The sequence below is a fragment of the Teleopsis dalmanni genome, chromosome X, assembly GCF_002237135.1.
Source record: "Teleopsis dalmanni isolate 2A chromosome X, ASM223713v2, whole genome shotgun sequence".
NCBI classification, from domain to species: domain Eukaryota; kingdom Metazoa; phylum Arthropoda; class Insecta; order Diptera; family Diopsidae; genus Teleopsis; species Teleopsis dalmanni.
This window is the reverse complement of record NC_051848.1, coordinates 86,794,671-86,813,648: the sequence shown is the minus strand read 5'-3', so window position 1 is coordinate 86,813,648 and position 18,978 is coordinate 86,794,671. Positions and strand designations below refer to the sequence as shown.

At 29.7% G+C, this 18,978-nt stretch overlaps 1 protein-coding gene across 1 annotated transcript in view; it reads right to left on the bottom strand.

Moving 5' to 3' along the window:
- Positions 1-18,978, bottom strand: part of LOC119687189 (discoidin domain-containing receptor 2) — a 229,676-nt gene that overhangs the window by 44,496 nt on the left and 166,202 nt on the right. Inside the window, exon 8 of the mRNA XM_038101441.1 lies at positions 902-1,109. Coding sequence (XP_037957369.1) covers positions 902-1,109 — 208 coding nt within the window. The remainder of the gene's footprint in view (positions 1-901; positions 1,110-18,978) is intronic.

The window sequence follows — 18,978 nt, the reverse complement described above, 5'->3', positions numbered from 1 at the left end:
GAAAAACAGTAACTATGATATTTTTACATTAACTAATAAGTTTATATATTTCTTATTAATTTAATTTTTTTAGACCGAAGCTTTAGAGCGATGAAGTTCAAAAAACTTATTGATAAATTGGTCGTATTAACAATTAATTATTTAAACATGCATCCTATCTAATATTTTTGCGTAGTGGGCGTAAGAAGTACATTCGGCTTTCCCTTAAAGTACATTTGGTGTCAAAACCATACGGTTAGATGAAAAGAACCTGTTCTTGTATCTGAGTAGTGTTTAATTTAGGAACGAGGAACGTATGGTAGCTAGGTATGAAATGTGTTTAAGCTAGTTAGAATGGTGTGGTATTATGGCAATAACGTTATCTACATATTTACATAGGTCTGCAATATCCACTCCTTTTTCAATTTTTCATTGAGTTGTGAAGTCGTTGCTCAGCCAGAAACTTTTATAGTAAATTTATTTTTATTAATTTTTTACTTTAATCAATATCAATTTGAGCGTTTAAATTTATTTCATAAATAAGTTTATATATGCATATATGTTTTTTTACAATTTTAATTATTTCCTATAGAAAACTATTTTATGTTTAAAGAACTGCCGACTTCTCTATGCCTGAAGTATTTCTTTTCAGAATACAATTAATGATGATAAAAATTATCGTGTCCTCAAAACTTTCACATTTTCTATTTAGGTTCTGCTTTGGGTTTTATAGGTCAACATATCCCAATTCATGTAAAAATTTAAGAAATCAGTTAAAAAAATAAAATAGCATTTGAACGACGGCCTAAGTGGGATAAATTCTAGAAGAGTGTAGTAAAGGAGTGGATTATTGTTTGTGTCTATCTGTAGGTTACTAGTTATTACTAGTGTTATTTTTAACAATGTAACTAAATGCACTCACCCGAAATAAAAGTGATTTCACTTAGCATCATCCAACGTGCAGCGAAATATAAATGCAATTGTGCGTAACGACCTAGTCGGTGGTGTAACTTGATTGTCACATCTCTGGCGTGATCCAAAACTACATCAGGCATATAAGAGAACTGTACTGGTTCACCTACATATTGGCGTCCACCGATGCTAAAAAAAACCTTAGCATGCACAAAGACCTGCAAAAAATAATAATTATATATTAAAATTTGATGTCAATTCATTTGTGGCTTTAAAGAAATGTGGTGTGTTTGTTTCATAAATTTGTTTAGGGTGTGGTGAAAACGTGTTGTAGTTGAGATCCACTGCTATTATGACAAATGCAGTAAAACTGAAACTAATGAAATACTCGCCCCATATAATACAGTATTTAAGCCGACGAGTGCGATAAATTATTACACATTACACACGTTATACATCGTGTATTTGAACCGATTACCTTTGCTTCTGCAATGGATTATTGTTTTGATTAAATTTATAATTAATTAACTTATAGTTAAAACAGCTGATAAAAATCGAAAGTTAAGTTAAATATACAAAAACAGAAACGCACGAAAAGTGTTGTGAAACGTTACACATATTACATTAATTAATTCCCATCTGATTGTACAATTGTGTAATTGACGTTAATCAAAAATAATAGATTAATTAATAAATCATAATAATAAATTAAGTTTCTAAACAACTTACAATTACTTACAAGTTTAAGTAATTTTAGGAAAGCGAGTACTGCTTGATTACTTGGATTAGTACTACAATTTTCTTAAGTACGGCTATCACTTAAAAATAAGTAATTATTTTCTATCAGCAGTCGGAGAAGTCTGTCCGTCCCTGCTCGGGATATTATAATTTTGCTGGGGTATCCTCAGCCTTTATCAAGAGTCGCGGCTATGAATTTGTATTCGCGAGGAACAGACTTTTCAAATAAAAATGGGGATATGTTCAATGTTAAAGAAGGATTTATTTATTATTTCATTAAAATAGTGTTTCAAAAATAAAAGAAAAGAATTATATAAATTAGGTATAAGCGTTGATTATTTTCTGGTTCGAGTGACACGATAATAGTAGGGCCTAATAGGTACTTTGGAATTGTCAGTGATTTGTAGTTTGATACTCGGGATGTTTACTTTGATAAACTTTCTCTTTGATTACATTCTTAGGAAAAACGGGGTTAATAAAAATAAAAGAAATATGTATTTTATTTATTTTGTATATACATATATAATAGTGTTCAGGTGCGTCGACTTAAAACCGCTTCTGCACTTGCTAACAATTATATATATATTTTTAATATTTTAAACACTTTGACTTAAAACCGCCTTCGTGACAGTTAAAATTAAATATTATTGTTTTATGTTTGATATGTTATACAATGCCATTGAGTGATCATACAAGACTCACTGGATTCTTGTATAAATGCGTCGTCTCTTATATGCATCCGCTTGAACCTTTTGAGTTGATCTTCATTGAACTTTGATGCAATTCAGCAGTCTTTTTGCAGTGAATTGCATTCTAGTTTATTGGTTTTGATTTCATGAAAAGCGCTTCTTAAGTGCCGGTGCTAATGTTTTCATCGTGTATTTAATTATTTATAAATATAATAATAAATCATTTATAAATAAATTATTATTTATTTATTTAAATAAATTTACGTGGATTTGTAAAGAAGGTATGTGTTTATTATTTTATTAAAATATATTTCTCTATTTTTTATAACCTTATTTTCTCCTTATTTCAAATTACTTCACGTGCTGTAGTTGCGTTGGATGGGTTTCGGTAAGTTGCTTATAATTTAATATTAAACAAAAATTAACCAATTTTTATTTCAGATATCTCCAACAATTATTATTAACAATTACGCAGATAGAAGTAGTACTATGTTATTGAGTTTATGTAGGTTGGAAATTCCCACAAATTTTCGTTTTTACGATATTGTCTACCTAGATATACCATTTCAGCTAATTAATATAACAAATGAAGACTGAAGTCATATGAAGACTGAAACTTAAGCTCATATCATTCTCCCTTTCAATCAGATGTTAGCAATTTTGGAAGGAATAAAATATTTCCCAAAAAAGAGTGCTCATTATAAAATATAAGCCAATATTTAACATAATGTATGAATTTGATTTAATTTTAGAAAAAATTTTCCAATAGAAAATATTGTTCGACTCTGAAATTAAATTGCAATAAATAATTTTAGTGAAGTTCGATTTGAGATATTTACATACTTGGGAATGCTTACTACCTTATGGATTCTATAACGACACTTTATCTCGTGTATGTTAAAAATTTTTGCTGGGGTATCCACATCCATTGTCCAGAGTTGTTGCAATAAATTTATATTCTCTGGAACAGCTTTTTCCTAAAGAACAGCTTTTATTTCTTAATCTGATTTTGTACAGGATAAATAAGTTGATTTACATATTAGAGAATAAGTTCGATAAAAATTAAATAAAGGCACATAATTTAAGTTTGCTCCTTAAAAAAAACAATTCAGTGGTATATTAAGTTTAACTATATACCAAACAAAAAAGAAAAGGTTCAATGTCTTAAACACAGTTGGTTGTATGATGATGGTGGGAGTAGAACAGATACTCTGGATTTGAGATAATAGTGTCGGATTACCTTTTGGGGAGTAAAACGTAATTAGCAACTAAGATATATATACGTTTTAAATATATACAGTGACGAACAAAATTATTGGCACAGCAAGCAAATTGAACTTTAGCACTACTTTTATGCGATTTTTAATAAACAAAAAATTTTTTTTAGGTAAAATGCCTAATTTACTTTTAAATTCTTTTTATTTCATTTTATTTTCTTTTATATTTTCTTATATCATATATTTTATATTTATATTTTCTCTTAACAAAAAATTATTTTTGATAACAATTAATATTTAGTGGCCAAGCTCTTTTATTTAATAATAGCTACTATTTCTTTTGGAATCGAAGAAATAAATTTTTGTGTAGTTTTTGGTTCAAATTTTGTCACTCTTCAGCAGTGCCACCTTCAGTTCTGCCTTTGTTGTTATAATGGGCTTCTTTGGACGTCTATCCAATTCTATATTTGTACAATCAAGGCGAATCTTATACGGAGATTGAAAAAATGGATAGAATGGATAGAAGGCGCTATACCTATCGGAGCATTGCATAAAATATAAAAATACAAGAAAATAAAATGAAATAAAATGAATTTAAAAGTAAATTAAGCATTTTATCTAAAAAAATTTTTTGTTTATTAAAAATCGCATCATTAACAGGATAAAAGTAGTGCTAAAGTTCAATTTGCTTGCTGTGCCAATAATAATTTTGTTCGTCACTGTATATATATATCAGAACGTTGGCTTAAGACCGCCGTTGTACCAAGAACTGCGGTATATAGATATATATATATATCTTTGCATATTATTTTTGTGGCACGTAGACTTAACACCATCGTTGTGCTAAACAATATTATATATAATGTTTGACGTCATCGAGTTATCACACAAGACTCTCTGACAGCCTACAAAAATGCGCCGTTATCAATAATGAACAGACGAGCTTTTTCGGTGTAGCGCACATACAATCACTTCTTGCTGTAAGGTGGTTTTGTTCAATTTGCCTCTTTTCGGCGAATTCGCGGCGGATGGTTGTGCATTCGGTTGTGTTGGTTTCATTTATATTATTTATTATAATAAAATAAATATTTAAAAGTGATTTTGAAGGAAGATATAATTAATAAACAAATAAGGTAAGTGTATTATTAATTTTTTTAAATGTATTTTTCTTATATTTTCTGATTCCAGGTACGTAAGTATTTATATTTATTATTTCGATGTACAACACTAACGTTATTTTATGCAGGTTGGAAATTTGTACGAGATTCCAACACTTACAATTTCTTAAACTTGACGAAGTAGGATTAGCTACCACCAAAGTCAATAACAAAGAATTCTGGAAATTGTTGATTATACCACTGCATAGGGGTGGTGTTCATACGATATGACTAAATATGAAATCAAAAATATTCTTTTTTGATTTTAATTTCTTTTACAATATGAATTTTTGAATTCCTGAATTCTTCAATTCTTGAATTCTACAATTTTTGAAAACTTGAAATACCATGGGTTGTTTACCCAATTTTATTTATATTCTAAACATTTTAAGAACACGACAAGCAAATTACACATGTGTATTTCTTTATTTGTTGATTTCTCTAATACAACAAAAAATGCAATGCATTAAGGATATTGCGAACATTGTTTTCACACACAGTAATATAAATAAAAAAGTATATTCTAATATGGTGCATAAAGTCTACGGCGATTGTATCCACAATAACGTTTAATCCTAGATCCAGAAAAATTAAGTCCATACCCAAAGACTTCCTCACGGATGTATCCCAAATAGCCGCCGCCACTCATGGTATTATTGCGGACGCAACTTTGATTGTTAGTGCGGTTTTTTTTCATAACCAGTTTTCTTCCATAAAAATACTTTCCGTCTAAAGTCAACGCTCTCTGCATGGATTTCTTTTTAGTAAACTCAATTAACGCGCGCCCATTGGAATATCCATGTACATCTTTTAAAATGGTCACTCTCTTCATAGTTCCACATGAACGAAAGTAAAGTTCTAAGTCAGCGGCTGTTGCATTATAATCAATGTTGGATATGTACAACGACTTCAAATCAACATCACTTTGTTCTTCTTCAGTTGAACTTGATGATTTAAGTTCCGCAATTTCATTATTAATTTGTTTCAACTTATTAATTTCATCATTCAACTGGTCTTCCATGGCCTCTATTTCCTTCCATGCCATGTCAGCTTCATACAAAAATGCTGCCATTTTTTTATTGAAAAAAGCTGCCGCAGTCATATTACCAGTCCCCTCTAGAACAACAGAAACTTTACCATCTTCTAGGATACGAAAACCGATGTTATCCATATTAAATTGATCTTGAGTTTCTGCAATGTTTGTTTGATCCATTGTTAGTTAATGTTTTGACTGTTTTAGGCTTAATAATAGAAAACTTATATTGAGTTCACGTTAGAACGTTTAGGAAAAAAAGTACCACTAATTTCAAAGAACAGGCCAGTGTTGTATTTAGATGCATATTTTTGACAACTTGAAATATTTTAAAACATTTAATAAAATGGGGTTACTAAATTTTAGCTTATCTTATGTGGTATATGTTTATGTATTTACACACAGTGAAATGGTTCACCAACATACTTTCTCATTGTCGCATATAACATTTCTTAGTAATTAATGTTAAATTTTTTTCTATATCTGTATTACTGTTTTTAATTCATTAAATAAAATCGATTCGAAAATCGAAGGAATCACTAAGTCAATTGATTAATAACTTAGATTTACTGTATGTTTGCACTATCACAATTAACTTGACAAACGTGAACCATTGAGAACCATTTTCCAAACAAAATATCAATAATAATTTGGAGCTTAGGCTCAATAATTTTGTGTCTTAATATAGTTTAAGATAATAAACTTAATTTTAAATAATAAAATCTCTTTATTTACTTTTTAAATTAATTCCTATAATAAAAAGTCTTAGTAAAAGGTAACAAGCAGTTATTGGTTGGCCAAATTGAAACGGGCTAACGCAATAGTTATTCTAATAAATAGTTTAGACAATTAGAGTTCATAGGTCAGCTTGGCATTTAAGATAACCTCTTGGTTATGATGGCGTCAGCACATTCACTTCAGTGGTGTGAGATGAGGAATATTCGATAAATGCAGTTTGCTAGGATGAGGTGTGTGATATTTTGAATATGAGTTTTATTCATTTTAATTAAATTTTTTTTTGTAGAAATGCATTACGGATTGCCCTTTTATTGCATTATCTAAGAATTCGCTTAAAAATAGTGAACGAAAACAAACACTAAAATACCATATATTGTGTACTGTTGGGTAGTTTTGTTGAAACACTCTGAACGGACAGTACTCTAAAAAGAGTCCGAAACATAAAAAAATTGTTAGAATTTGTGTTCGCGAACACAAACTCCAAAAATTTCGTGTACTGCTATTTTCGACAATCGCTATAAAATTTTTATTGTTCGCGATGTGTTCTTTTCTTGAAGGTGTTCTTTTTAGCGATGTTTTCACGAAGCTACTCAACTTTTTAGCGATCTCTTCCCGAAGATCAGAATACAGAAATTACTTTGAAATATATTTCTCTTTTACTGTATTATATAAAAAAAAAATTAAAAAATTTATTTTCTGCAAATCAGCCACCGATTCGCAATTAAATAATATACCTGTGTAATACATCCCCTAATATTAAATATGCATCAGTAAATGCATACACTATAGGCATATTCAAGATCTCTGTACATCGTTGAATGTGCATCATTGCAAATTTAAATAAATGTGAATGCATTTTGTGCATACTAGTCTTGCATATATTTAGAACAGCTGATTTTTGTTTTTATGCTTCTTTACTTGCAAAATTTAACTCAGATTCGATATGCATAATTCTAACGAAGTCAAGAAAAAGTGAAAAGGAGAATATATTGAATATTGTGCTGTATTTTACTGTTGCAGAATTAGTGGGTTATTTAAATATGTGCATTTGTATGTATAATAAAGCACTTTCTTGAATATAAAATAGACACAAAATCAAATAATAGTCAATAAAACTTGACAGTTCCGCTAAAGAATTACCCAGCGAACAGTAAAAAAATAGTATCATTCACAATAGAATCCTGAAAATCATATATGCAAAAGGTAATTGGTGTTGAAAATATGGTCTTGCCTATTACCTTGGAAATCAATTGTAGAAACTTAAGAAGAAGAATTGTTTTTGTAAAATCACATAATGTTGAACATGCAACAATGCACAGAGATCTTGAATACCCCTAATATTTTTATTTAAGAACAGAAACGAAATACATGTAAAAAAAATTTTTTCTTCTTATGCAAACGATATTTTTTCCAATGTCTTGATTTGCATTTTTTGTAAATACTGTAAATAAAACGGCTGGGACAAAAATTTAAAGTATTTCCACAAAAATTCCCTTTAACAATCTACATTCCTACATCACCAGAATAGACAATATTTACAAAAATTCCCTTTTTTTGTGTTCATTGTAATATTCTTTTGCCTGGCTTACTTAGTAAGTGGTAAGAGCTTATTTGTCTGTGGTGTAACTTACTACCCAGCAGTTCTTTAGGAAGAAATCGCTACGCACTAGTACACGGATTAGTCCAAGGGAACTAGTGAAATGACTGGTCCGTAAGGATGAGTAAAATCGCCACTTAGTATATATAAATTTCTCAATGCTCCTTTTGTATAAAATTTAATATCGCATTCTATTATTTTGGAACAAGAGAAAACCTAAAAAAAATGAGAAACAATGAAACTCAACCAAATATTAGAGTTATTTATTTTGGAACTCGTCCATATTCTGACCCCAAGTAATGCAACGATTTACCTTTGCTTGTTGTGTATAAACAAATTGAAAACAATATGTTTCGTTCTCTAGTGTTTAATATTATGCCTCCTTGGCTAATTCTGAAACACGCAACAACATTTGCTGTCTGTCGTCGCATGTGGTTTATATTAAAACACTGTGCAGACTATCGTTTTTGAGTGCCATTCAAGTTGAGCTCTCTTTTGCTCAAATTTATTCTAGCTATCAAACTTGAACATGCTCACATTCAAGTAAAATTTATATAAAATAAGGGTGTTTGCGCACGCTGTAAGTGTTCCAGTAGAAAAAGTGGTCTTCAGAGATATTGTCTTCGAGACGGTCTTTGATACTGCCTCCGCATGTTTAAGCAAATTCGCAAAACAATTGGTCAAAATATGAATGTAAATAGTCTCTCCTTGCTTACTCTCTCATTTATAGTGTTCACAGTAACATATTTGAATTTTGCGTCAGATGACGCTATGTTTTATAAGTAAAGTGAGGCTACAATTTTAAAGCGAAGTAAGTTAATATTTTGTGAGGTAAATAAAACCAATTTTTACTTAATATAAATATATATATATATGTATTTATATATCTATGTAGACTGCTATCTAGACTGCATTTATGAAAAAAATCTTGTTGAGAAATTCTGTCCCATAACGGTATTAGTGTCAAAGGAAAAACATCTTTATTATTATTGTTATTAATATTATTATTATTTACTTTTACTATTACTATTATTTATTTATTATTATTGAATTTAATATATATTTTTAAAATTAGCATTATTTTTTTTACGCTGAAGTGTTGATAGAAACTGCTACGCATGATTTTATGGGTAAAAATAGTTTGTTATATTTAATTTATAATTTTAATTTATACTTTTATATTTATTTTTATATATTATATTTAATTTAATATTTTAGATATTCTTAATGATTTGTTTTAGTAATTAAGAAGTTTTCCCTAGATAGACAATGGAAATAATATTTAAAACAAAATATATAATTCATTTATAGTTGTAAAGCATCGTCTGCTAACGATAAGTCATGGATACATTTAAACGATGTTTACACTTCCATTCTTTAAAATAAATGAAACGTTGTATGCTGACAAAACCCGACTGTATACCAAGAAACACGAGCGTGTTTGAGGAATTATCAAAAATTGTTGATTTTCATCAATATTTTCTTTAAAAATTCAAACGTTACTCTTACACAAATAAATTTTACATATCATAAATGAGTGTGGCAAAAAAACACAACTTGCTTACTATAACCGCTAAGCGTGACATTGGCATCACTGTTGCAATCTGTCAAATGTTATCTTTTCGCAAAGAGCAAATCTTGCTTATGTGCAAGCAAATTACATATTGCATAAAAAAAAATATAAAATTGAAAATTAAATATATATGATATATATATTCATAACATATATAAAATAATGTGTATAATAAACGAGTGGCAATATTCAGAATGCAGAATATTTTGAAATTTTTTTATAACAAAAGTAATAATAGTTTGGAATATGAATATTTATTCAGAATTTTAACTTATTAGCAATTAATTAGTTAAAAATTTTAAGGCACTTTTTAATTATACTTTCTTTAGCAACTTCTATATATATATGTATATATTCATATGTACATATTTAAAATATTTATTTTCCACAATTTTGAATATTTTTAATATATTTAATTTCTATAAATTTCAAATTTGTAAAACTTTTTAATTTTGCTTGAGTTTTTATTTACAATCTTTTGACATATGACTGCAATAATCGTTTATATTTCCAATAAAGGTTCACAATAGATCGCTTATTGCATTGTTTCCATTTTTTTCTGTATTTGCTCAAATGTTTGGCAACTGCACTAAGTGTTTGGAAAAAGAAAGTAGTGGATTGCTTACAAATTAACTTTATGCAAGCAACTTGCTGTTTTTTGCCGAAAGCACTTTTAAGTAATTTATTAAGTAAGCAGTGGGAACATGGTATAAGTCGATCAAGGAAATTCCTTTCACTGTTTACTTTTAAAAATCTCGTTTTTGGTGTTTTCAGGATCTAAGAAAACTTGTATTATATTAGGTTTTTTCGTTTGTAAGCATGTCACAAAAGAACAAATGAAATAAGAACTTCTTTCGATGGCAACTCTAGACAAAATGAAAATTTCGTTAGGTTTATAATAATAAGCTTAACCTAATTCTTTCCAATTATTGTTGTGAATATTTTTTTACATGATTGTGAATAAAATATAATTTTTATGCCTTTTAATTAATAAAAAAATTAAAGTAATTGTTACGAACAATGACGACACAAAATACAAATAATTAACGAAATCATTCGAAGATAATGAACAGAAAATTTCGTAGGAACCTTCAAAAATCGTTCACAATAGATGAATGTTTATTCTTGGCAACCATGCTATTTGCGCTGCTTATTAGTTAAGCGATTTTAAAATGGTTGGAATAAATAAGTTAGCAGTGTTGTTGTTTCATATGTTATTTTTAAAATAAGCGGTTGTTCTTTTGTTATATGCTGACAAAAGAAAAGGCCTTTTGTTGTCACTTAAGAGCTTCCGGAATTGTTGAATTTCTTTCAATTTTATTTCTAATATCAAAGACTTTTCAGTAAGTGCAATTTGAAAGATGCAAAAATATATCCAAGTGAGAACCTTCTACCAGTTCATGTGACGCAGCTTGATTTTCATATCTTTTCATTATGTCAAAATTTGTATAATGAAAGAATATATGAGTTCAAACACAAATTTAGACCAAAATTTACCTTAAATGGTGGGTAGATAACATAAAATTTAACAACAAAAGTAAAATTTGTTGATTTGGTTGAAAAAGCACTTGTGAATTATGTTTTCTATATATGAACTTTTTTTTTTATGAACACATTTTTCTCGTAATTTACAATGAAAAAGTGTTTTATAAATATAATAAGGAGGCATTTTTTATTTCAAGTAAAAACTTATTTAAATTTTTAATTTTTATTGTTTTTTTCGAATTAAAAGAATAACAAGGTAAGGGAGTAATAGACTGCAAATTTTTTTTTGGAATCATAACTGATCTAAGCCCTGAAGTTATGTGCGAAAATTGACAGGCTATCCTACTTACCACTATCTAATCTTAGACTAATCACACTCCGCACGGGGAGATACGCAGATCTTAGATCAATCACTGAATAATCATGAAGCTTATAGCGAATACATAAAATAGTCAATGAGATGAGTTGGACCCTGTAGTACCCCCAGCTATCAAAGAGTAAAAGTGCCTAGTTGCGCTGACTCGAAAAAAGGATCAACATACAACTGATCTGTGATGTGAATATAAAAATAATAAGCCACCCACACGTAGCTTGGTGGCTAGATAACTTAGTTTTCGGTAAAGTGATAAAATGACAAATTTCTGAACATTCAATTCTTTCTCTCATTTACTATGTGTCATTTTAAAATGTTTGCTTCCTTATTTCACTTAACATCTGATTTATATGGCATTTGCACTGGTCTCAAATGGCTGATTTTGGTCAAAAATCAAACATGAGAAGCAAATTACTCATTTCTGTATACAAAATCTCAAGCGCAAATGAGATCCATTGGATCTCAGCCTGTATAAATGAGTTTTAACGAGGTTTGAATGAGTTCCAAATGCAAATAAATACATTGAACATACCCTAAATAAAAGCATTTTGACAGTTTGAAGAAGCTGTTTTTGACATATTTACAAAAAAGGTGAACAAATATTTTAGTGATTGCATTTCCTTGAAAACGATGCACCTTTTTTTGGAACTTCTATTTATCAAAATTAAATCAATCGAAGCTGAAAATAAGTTTTCGGTTTAAAGGTGTATTTTACCTTCATCAAATCAACAGGCGTATTGACAAATTAGCTGTTTGAAATGAGAACAAATGAATTACAACGAATGTAAACACTTTCAAATAAAATACTTTTTGAAATGAGTCACGGCTAGTGTAAACGCCATATTAAATTAAGCAAATTTGTTGCTGTTGTTTAGTGAACAAATATTTTGAAACTAAAAAATAATTATTGCTGAAAAATTCAGTTTTAAAGAACAATTGAAAATGCTTGCACGTATATTTGCAAGTAAAAAATATAAAGTAAAATGTCTTCACAAACAATATAAAAAAATTAATTTAAGTAGTATGTATTTGCTAACGAATAAGGCGTAAGTGCAATACCATGTTCCCACTGCAGCTAAATCAACTTTCCATTGGTCTCATTAAGGCAGTTTTGCTCATTAAGGCCGGTAATGAGTATAATTAACAATTCAAAGTGCCTTTATATTAATGATCTCATTGTCAATAAATTAACTTACTTAAGGTGAAAAATGTCCAATATATTCTTAAAAATTAATTTCCCATAAGGAAAATTACCAAGATGTGAATTATTTGACATATGTTTTGTATGTAAAATGTAAACAAATAAAAGTTGAGCTGTAAACGAATGTACTGAGAAAAGAAGCATTAAAAAAAATTATTTGCTTATTGATGGAATATGTAATAGATATTTAAAAATTTGATTTGTGATTTAATCAAATTTAGAGGAAAGTTGTTTCTTTTCTGCATACATTCACTGCTTTATGCATTTACCTTCTGCTCAAAAAGTATCCGGATTTTGTTGTTTGTTAACTACTCATTAAGTGATAGACTTTTTTTTGTTATGTTGGTACACCCTTTCTTGACATATGGTACAAATTTGGGAGACAACTGTCAATTGGTTTGTTTACAGCAGCTATTAATGTGAGATTAGCTTACTATGAAAAATTCTTGTTGTACGCGATTTTTTGACCAAACACGGCACCACTGTCATCGCTCAGGCACCATATTCGCCAGATCTGGATTTGTGCGACTTTTTCCTGTTTCCGAAACTCAAATTACCCGTTCGTGGTAAGCGTTTAGAGTCGATTGAATCGGTAAAAGAGAATTCGCTGAAGGAACTAAAAGCCATATGTTCACGGGCCTACGAAAAGTGTGTGGAAGATTGGGTTAAGCGTTGGCATATGTGCATCGCTTCAGAAGGAGCATATTTTAAAGGAGAAAAAATAAATTTGGAATAAAATTTAAATTTGTGTTTTATTTACAAAATCCGAGTACCTTTTGAGCAGAAGGTAGCATTCTTTAGTTGACTAGCAGAGCAATCGGACATTTAAAATATATCTGTGAATTGTGACTAATTAATAAAAGGAAATAAATTTAAGTGAATAATTAAATTTGTGGTTTTTTATTTTTTTTTCGTTTGAGTATAATCTCCATAACTGCTTAAAGTCGAAAAGTGAGAAAGCAAAAGAAAGCTTTAACTGGTTATGTTTCTGCTAAAGAACTTCAAAAAATAAGGTACATTACGCTTACTCAAAATATCAAAAAATTAAAGTAGTTAAAGTAGTTAACCTGTCACCTCTGAAATTATCGAAACATATTTCACGAAACATTCTTACATTACTCTCAAAAAAGTCATCACGTGTCGTTTCTAAAAATATCTACTATAATAAACAATAAAATAGCCTTTGCTCAGCACTTCAATCAAGTAAGCCTCACCTTTCTTTCCCATAAAACCTTTCCAATAGCCGATAGTTTCAACTGCATCGTTAAGCTCAGGGAGTCATCGATTGAAGTACGTTAATTATGTGTGTATCTTTACTTTAACTATATTATACTGACTTAAACATTAGACAGAAATTTTGGAACTACAGGTTTAAAAAAAAAGAAGAAGCTATGAAATGTATACATCTGTTCTGCCTTCAGGATATAGCCAGTAGTTTCTTCTGGCAACGACATATTGGCCTTTGGATACGAAGGGTATCGACTTTATCGATTTTCTGTGTTTTAAAATATTCCTAAAAGCATATCAGAACTACAAACGAAGGATCAAATTTATTGAGTGACAAATCAGATTTTTTTCCACAGTAAAGTAAATATGAGTCCCCTTAAATTGGTAAATTTTTTTTAATTTAATTGTCTAAACTTGTAATTCACCGGTATGTCTTATATACGATAAATAATACTGACAATATTCTGATTTTTCGCTCACCTCTATTTGATGGGAGATTTTGGTGAAGACACTTATTTTAATCAATTTTCTCCATTTTCAAGATATCAGACTTCAAAGTAGGAAATTTGTAATTGAAAACCATTTATGAAACTGCTTGTTTCTTTGTTTATTCCAAATTAAAAGAAGTCTATATGATTTTTGAAAATTGTTGCGTGGCGTCCATTTGTCTAAGTTGAGTAATTCTTAATTAAAAAAATTTATTTAGAACTTTACTCAATATGCTTTTCTTTCATTAATTAAAAATTTAAATTTTACAACATATACTCCATGATATGAAACATTTGCTTGTATCTTTATTGGTTTGAACACTGTTCCATGCTCTCAAAATGCCTACAAATAATTGAAAACCTTAAAGGAAAAATAACCAAACAATCTCAGTCCATTGCTCAGTGCGCTTCCAGTTTGTCTGGCACGAAATCTGTTTTATGTGCATTTAATTCTTTATTTATCAGAGTTCTATATTTATGTTTTTTCAAACAAATATGCTTTTTCACTTACTTGTTTATCTTTTAGTTTCTTAAATACATTTTTCTTCTGGAATTGCTTCCACCAAAGATACAATCAATTTACTTACCCTGACTTCACACGATGGGCATATGGGCTCCGCGGGAGTTTCGATATGTTTTTTGGATGAAGTTGGTTTTTTTAAACAAATCGCTTAATCAGTTGATTCATTTTAAAATATTTTGAAGTTATTTATAATTAAAAACAAATCTTGTTTACATTTATTTTAGAATAACAAATTAAGTTGATTTGAAGTTCATTTCAAATTTATAAATTTTATAAAAACAGCTCTGAAATTGAAGATACTTGCAGTACACGATTGTAATGAATATTTTGAAAAATTATTATCAAACGCAAATCTAAGATAAGCATTCACTTATCGAGAGGTCATGACTACAGATACCAATTCAATTCAGTTTAAAAAAAAAATGATCTTAAGCACTGCTATCGGAGCTAACGTTCTGAACGTTGGATGCAGAGGAACCTTCTTCTTGCCAAAAGCAAGCATTTGAACCGGTATATGGAATAGCACATCCACCCCAAAATAAACTGATCGATTTTATTTTTAATATTACTACGTATCCTAGTAACTCAGCTAATAAGAACTCAGCTGTATATATCAATACATTAGCTTCGAAAGTACAGTTCAGTACAGATCCGACAAAGAACTCGCATTAATACTGTACGGTGGATATTTAATTAATTTGGTTTGAGTGAGGAGAACTAGGTATGCCGTGGAGGAGACTCATTCATATTCAACGATTAATTTTCTTGATTTTTTCAAACACTTCTGGCAAACAAATATTAGTTTATTATATTATATTATATTATATGTTATGTAGTATTATAATAATGTTGCCACATGACGGGTTTTTTCGAAAAAGTAAGCCTTTCAAAGTATTTAGTGTGCTTACAACTTTCACTGGATTTGGATTGTCATGACACATTTATGCATGCTACTCGTACTGGTGTTTTGTTTCAGCTTTATGTAGTATATAGTAAATATACTTCACTTGACACTATGAGTCTGTAAAGTCTTTTGAAGTAACATCGTTAAATTTCTTAAACATCGTAATATAGTTTGACGAGTCGATAGACGAACGACGTTAAATATCAAATACCTGTTCATATATTTGATTCGCATTGAAGTCCAGGAAGATAAAGTCGACAAATTAGTAAAATTAGTTGACTAATAAAATTACAGGTGAAAATGCAGACCAGATGATTCCATGATTTACAGGAGAGACAAACATGTCAGTGTCGAAATGGTTTGAAAATTTCGAGTCGATAGCTGAAATGTACGGATGGACAGACATACAAAAGTTGGTCTATGTTCGTAATAATATGACAAAAACAGCATAACTATTCGAGTAATCTTTGATGGTCAACAATTTTTTTAGTTTTAAAAATCTAATGATAACGGCATTTGCGCACACTTTTTCGAGCATTGCAATCCACAATCAGTTACGCAAAAGAAAGAAGAAAGAAAATGAAACCACTGAGTTTTATGTTACACTAGTAAAGCAACTCGAATCGAACACAACTGAATTTTATATCTACAAGCCTAAAGATGAACGACGTTTTAAAGCTATTTTGAGAAAAACTACAATATCCGCCTGTCAACGCCAAGGATATTTATACAGCTTTGTCGGAAATGGATCATAAAGCTATAAACTTATTTAATATGAAACACAGAGAATCGGAAAAACCAATTCCTCCCTTTATTGTAGAATTTGTGCCTTAAGTTCTAAAGAATTTGATGTATAGTCGTGTCATATTTGAGCCACTTCCTCCTAACTAGGATATTCGCCAGTGTAGTGACTGGCAAGACTATGGCCACACCGAAACTTATTGTGGAAAACATACAAGGTGCATCAAATGTGCTAATACTCATTTTTTATCTCAATGTCGTATACAAGGTAAAAGCACTGAAGTCAAATAAGTTTTATGCAATCCTACAAATTATTAGGGCTGTTCGATCTATAAACAGTTACAAACCGCGAAATTTACAGCCGTAAGACCCAAACCAACATCAACTATGAACAAAGAAACTGATGAAGAAAAAGACACTGCCTATACCTCAAGTGCTCCCAAAAGAAGTTATGCAAGCGCGTTAGTGGATAATCACCTGAATCACTTATTATTCCAAAAATCTCCGTATACAATGGGCAAAGTACTAATAGTTGTAAAGTAAATGTTAGAACAAATTACTACGTAGATGAATATCCCTGTCGCGCTGACAACTGCTTCCATCAACTATTCACTCTGGCGAGCAATCAAAAAAAAAAAGCATCAACGAAATTAATAAAGCACCCGGCTATGACTTAATAACTTTAAAAATCTTAAAGGAATCACCAGATCAAGCAATATTTCTATTCCGAAATATTTTTAATGCTATTGTCACAGAAGATTTTATCCCTCCAATATTTAAAGAGGCTCAAATAATACTATACTTAAACCAGGAAAAACGACTGAAGATGTTGAGTCATATAGATGAATCAGTCTTCTACCCATTATCAATACAAGGAGACTAATTCGGAAATATCAGTTTGATTTTAAAAAAAAGCATTGCATAATTACTGTTTTCTCTTAAACTCTTACATCGATTCTCGACATTTCTTTGTAAAATATCAACAGCCACCATTGATACTGAAATTGGAGCTTTTGCCGATGATACTGTGGTAATTGCTACAGATGAAAATCACCAATTAGCATCCAATAAACTACAGTGAGCGCTAAATTATATTCCTAGTGGCTTAAAACCTGGAGAATAAAAGTAAATGAGTCCAAGTCTTCACAAATAACCAGAGTGAAGGCCCTCCGGAATGCCTTAACGATGTTTTAATCCCCCAATCTACCCAAGCGAAATATTTGGGGATATAGATATACGTTGACACAAAACTGATTTGGAAGCATTATATTTTTACCAAAAGAAAACCACTTGGCATCAGACTGCAGGAACTCTACTGGTCACTGAACAAAAACTCAAAAACGCATTGAACTCTTGGGAACTGCTGTATCTTCAAATATAGAGTTCATCCAACGTTTTCAATTAAAAACCCTTAGAGTAATCTCACATGCTTCTAGGATGTTATAAAAAGCCAAGCCAGAAATCTCAAAAAACGTGAGCAAAATTATTCTAACCATTTTGTTAGTAGTATTATAGCGGAAGGAAAAAAATTCACACGTCTCCGCAAAAAAACGCCATTGGAACTTTAACCTGTGACCGACTTCAACAGACGGATGTGCTACTGAGAACAGTCCATTCAAGCCCACAATAATTGTAAGTATTTAGCCACTTACTCCTTAATATGGTTCATTGTCTATTCTTAAGAGATAGATCGGAGTAAAAGAAAGTTATGTAGTGTGGAACTAATTACTTTTTAATTTCAAAAAAGAGATGATGCGGAACTAATTTAAAAAGTTTGAATTTCATGTATATTTGTACATATATATAATTTTGAAATAAAAAGTAGTAATTTTTGTTTAGTTTTTCTTCGAAAATTGATTTAATGGTATTACAGTGCGTATGAGTAATGTGAAGGACACCTCATAAATTAATTTTTTTAATTACTTCTAAAAGCAATACCACACTGGAAATATTTATTTTTACAGTAGAATTTATTGTTAAATCAGAATTAAAACTAAAAACTAAAAATTTTTGTAACATATTCCTCCTTTTTTTTTACTGAATAATCGTGTGCATGTGTTTAGTGTGATGTGAAGAATAAGTTAATTTTTTAGAAGTACTTCTAAGGACAATATCGTCCTGAAAACTTTGGATTTTATGTAGAATCTCACTACTAATCGAAACCAGATATATTATATAAGAATGTTTGTAGTATATTCTTCGAAAATTTACTCAATATAAATATAATACACATGTGCTTGAGGTGTTTTGCGGGAGAAAAAAAAATTTTAATAAATAATACCATCTTGAAAACTTTTATTTCGTAGTAAAATTCAATAAAATTTAATATAATAAAAAAAATAAAAAATTTTTTTTTTAAATTTAACGTTTAATATTATTATTAATACATTTACAAGCTTAATT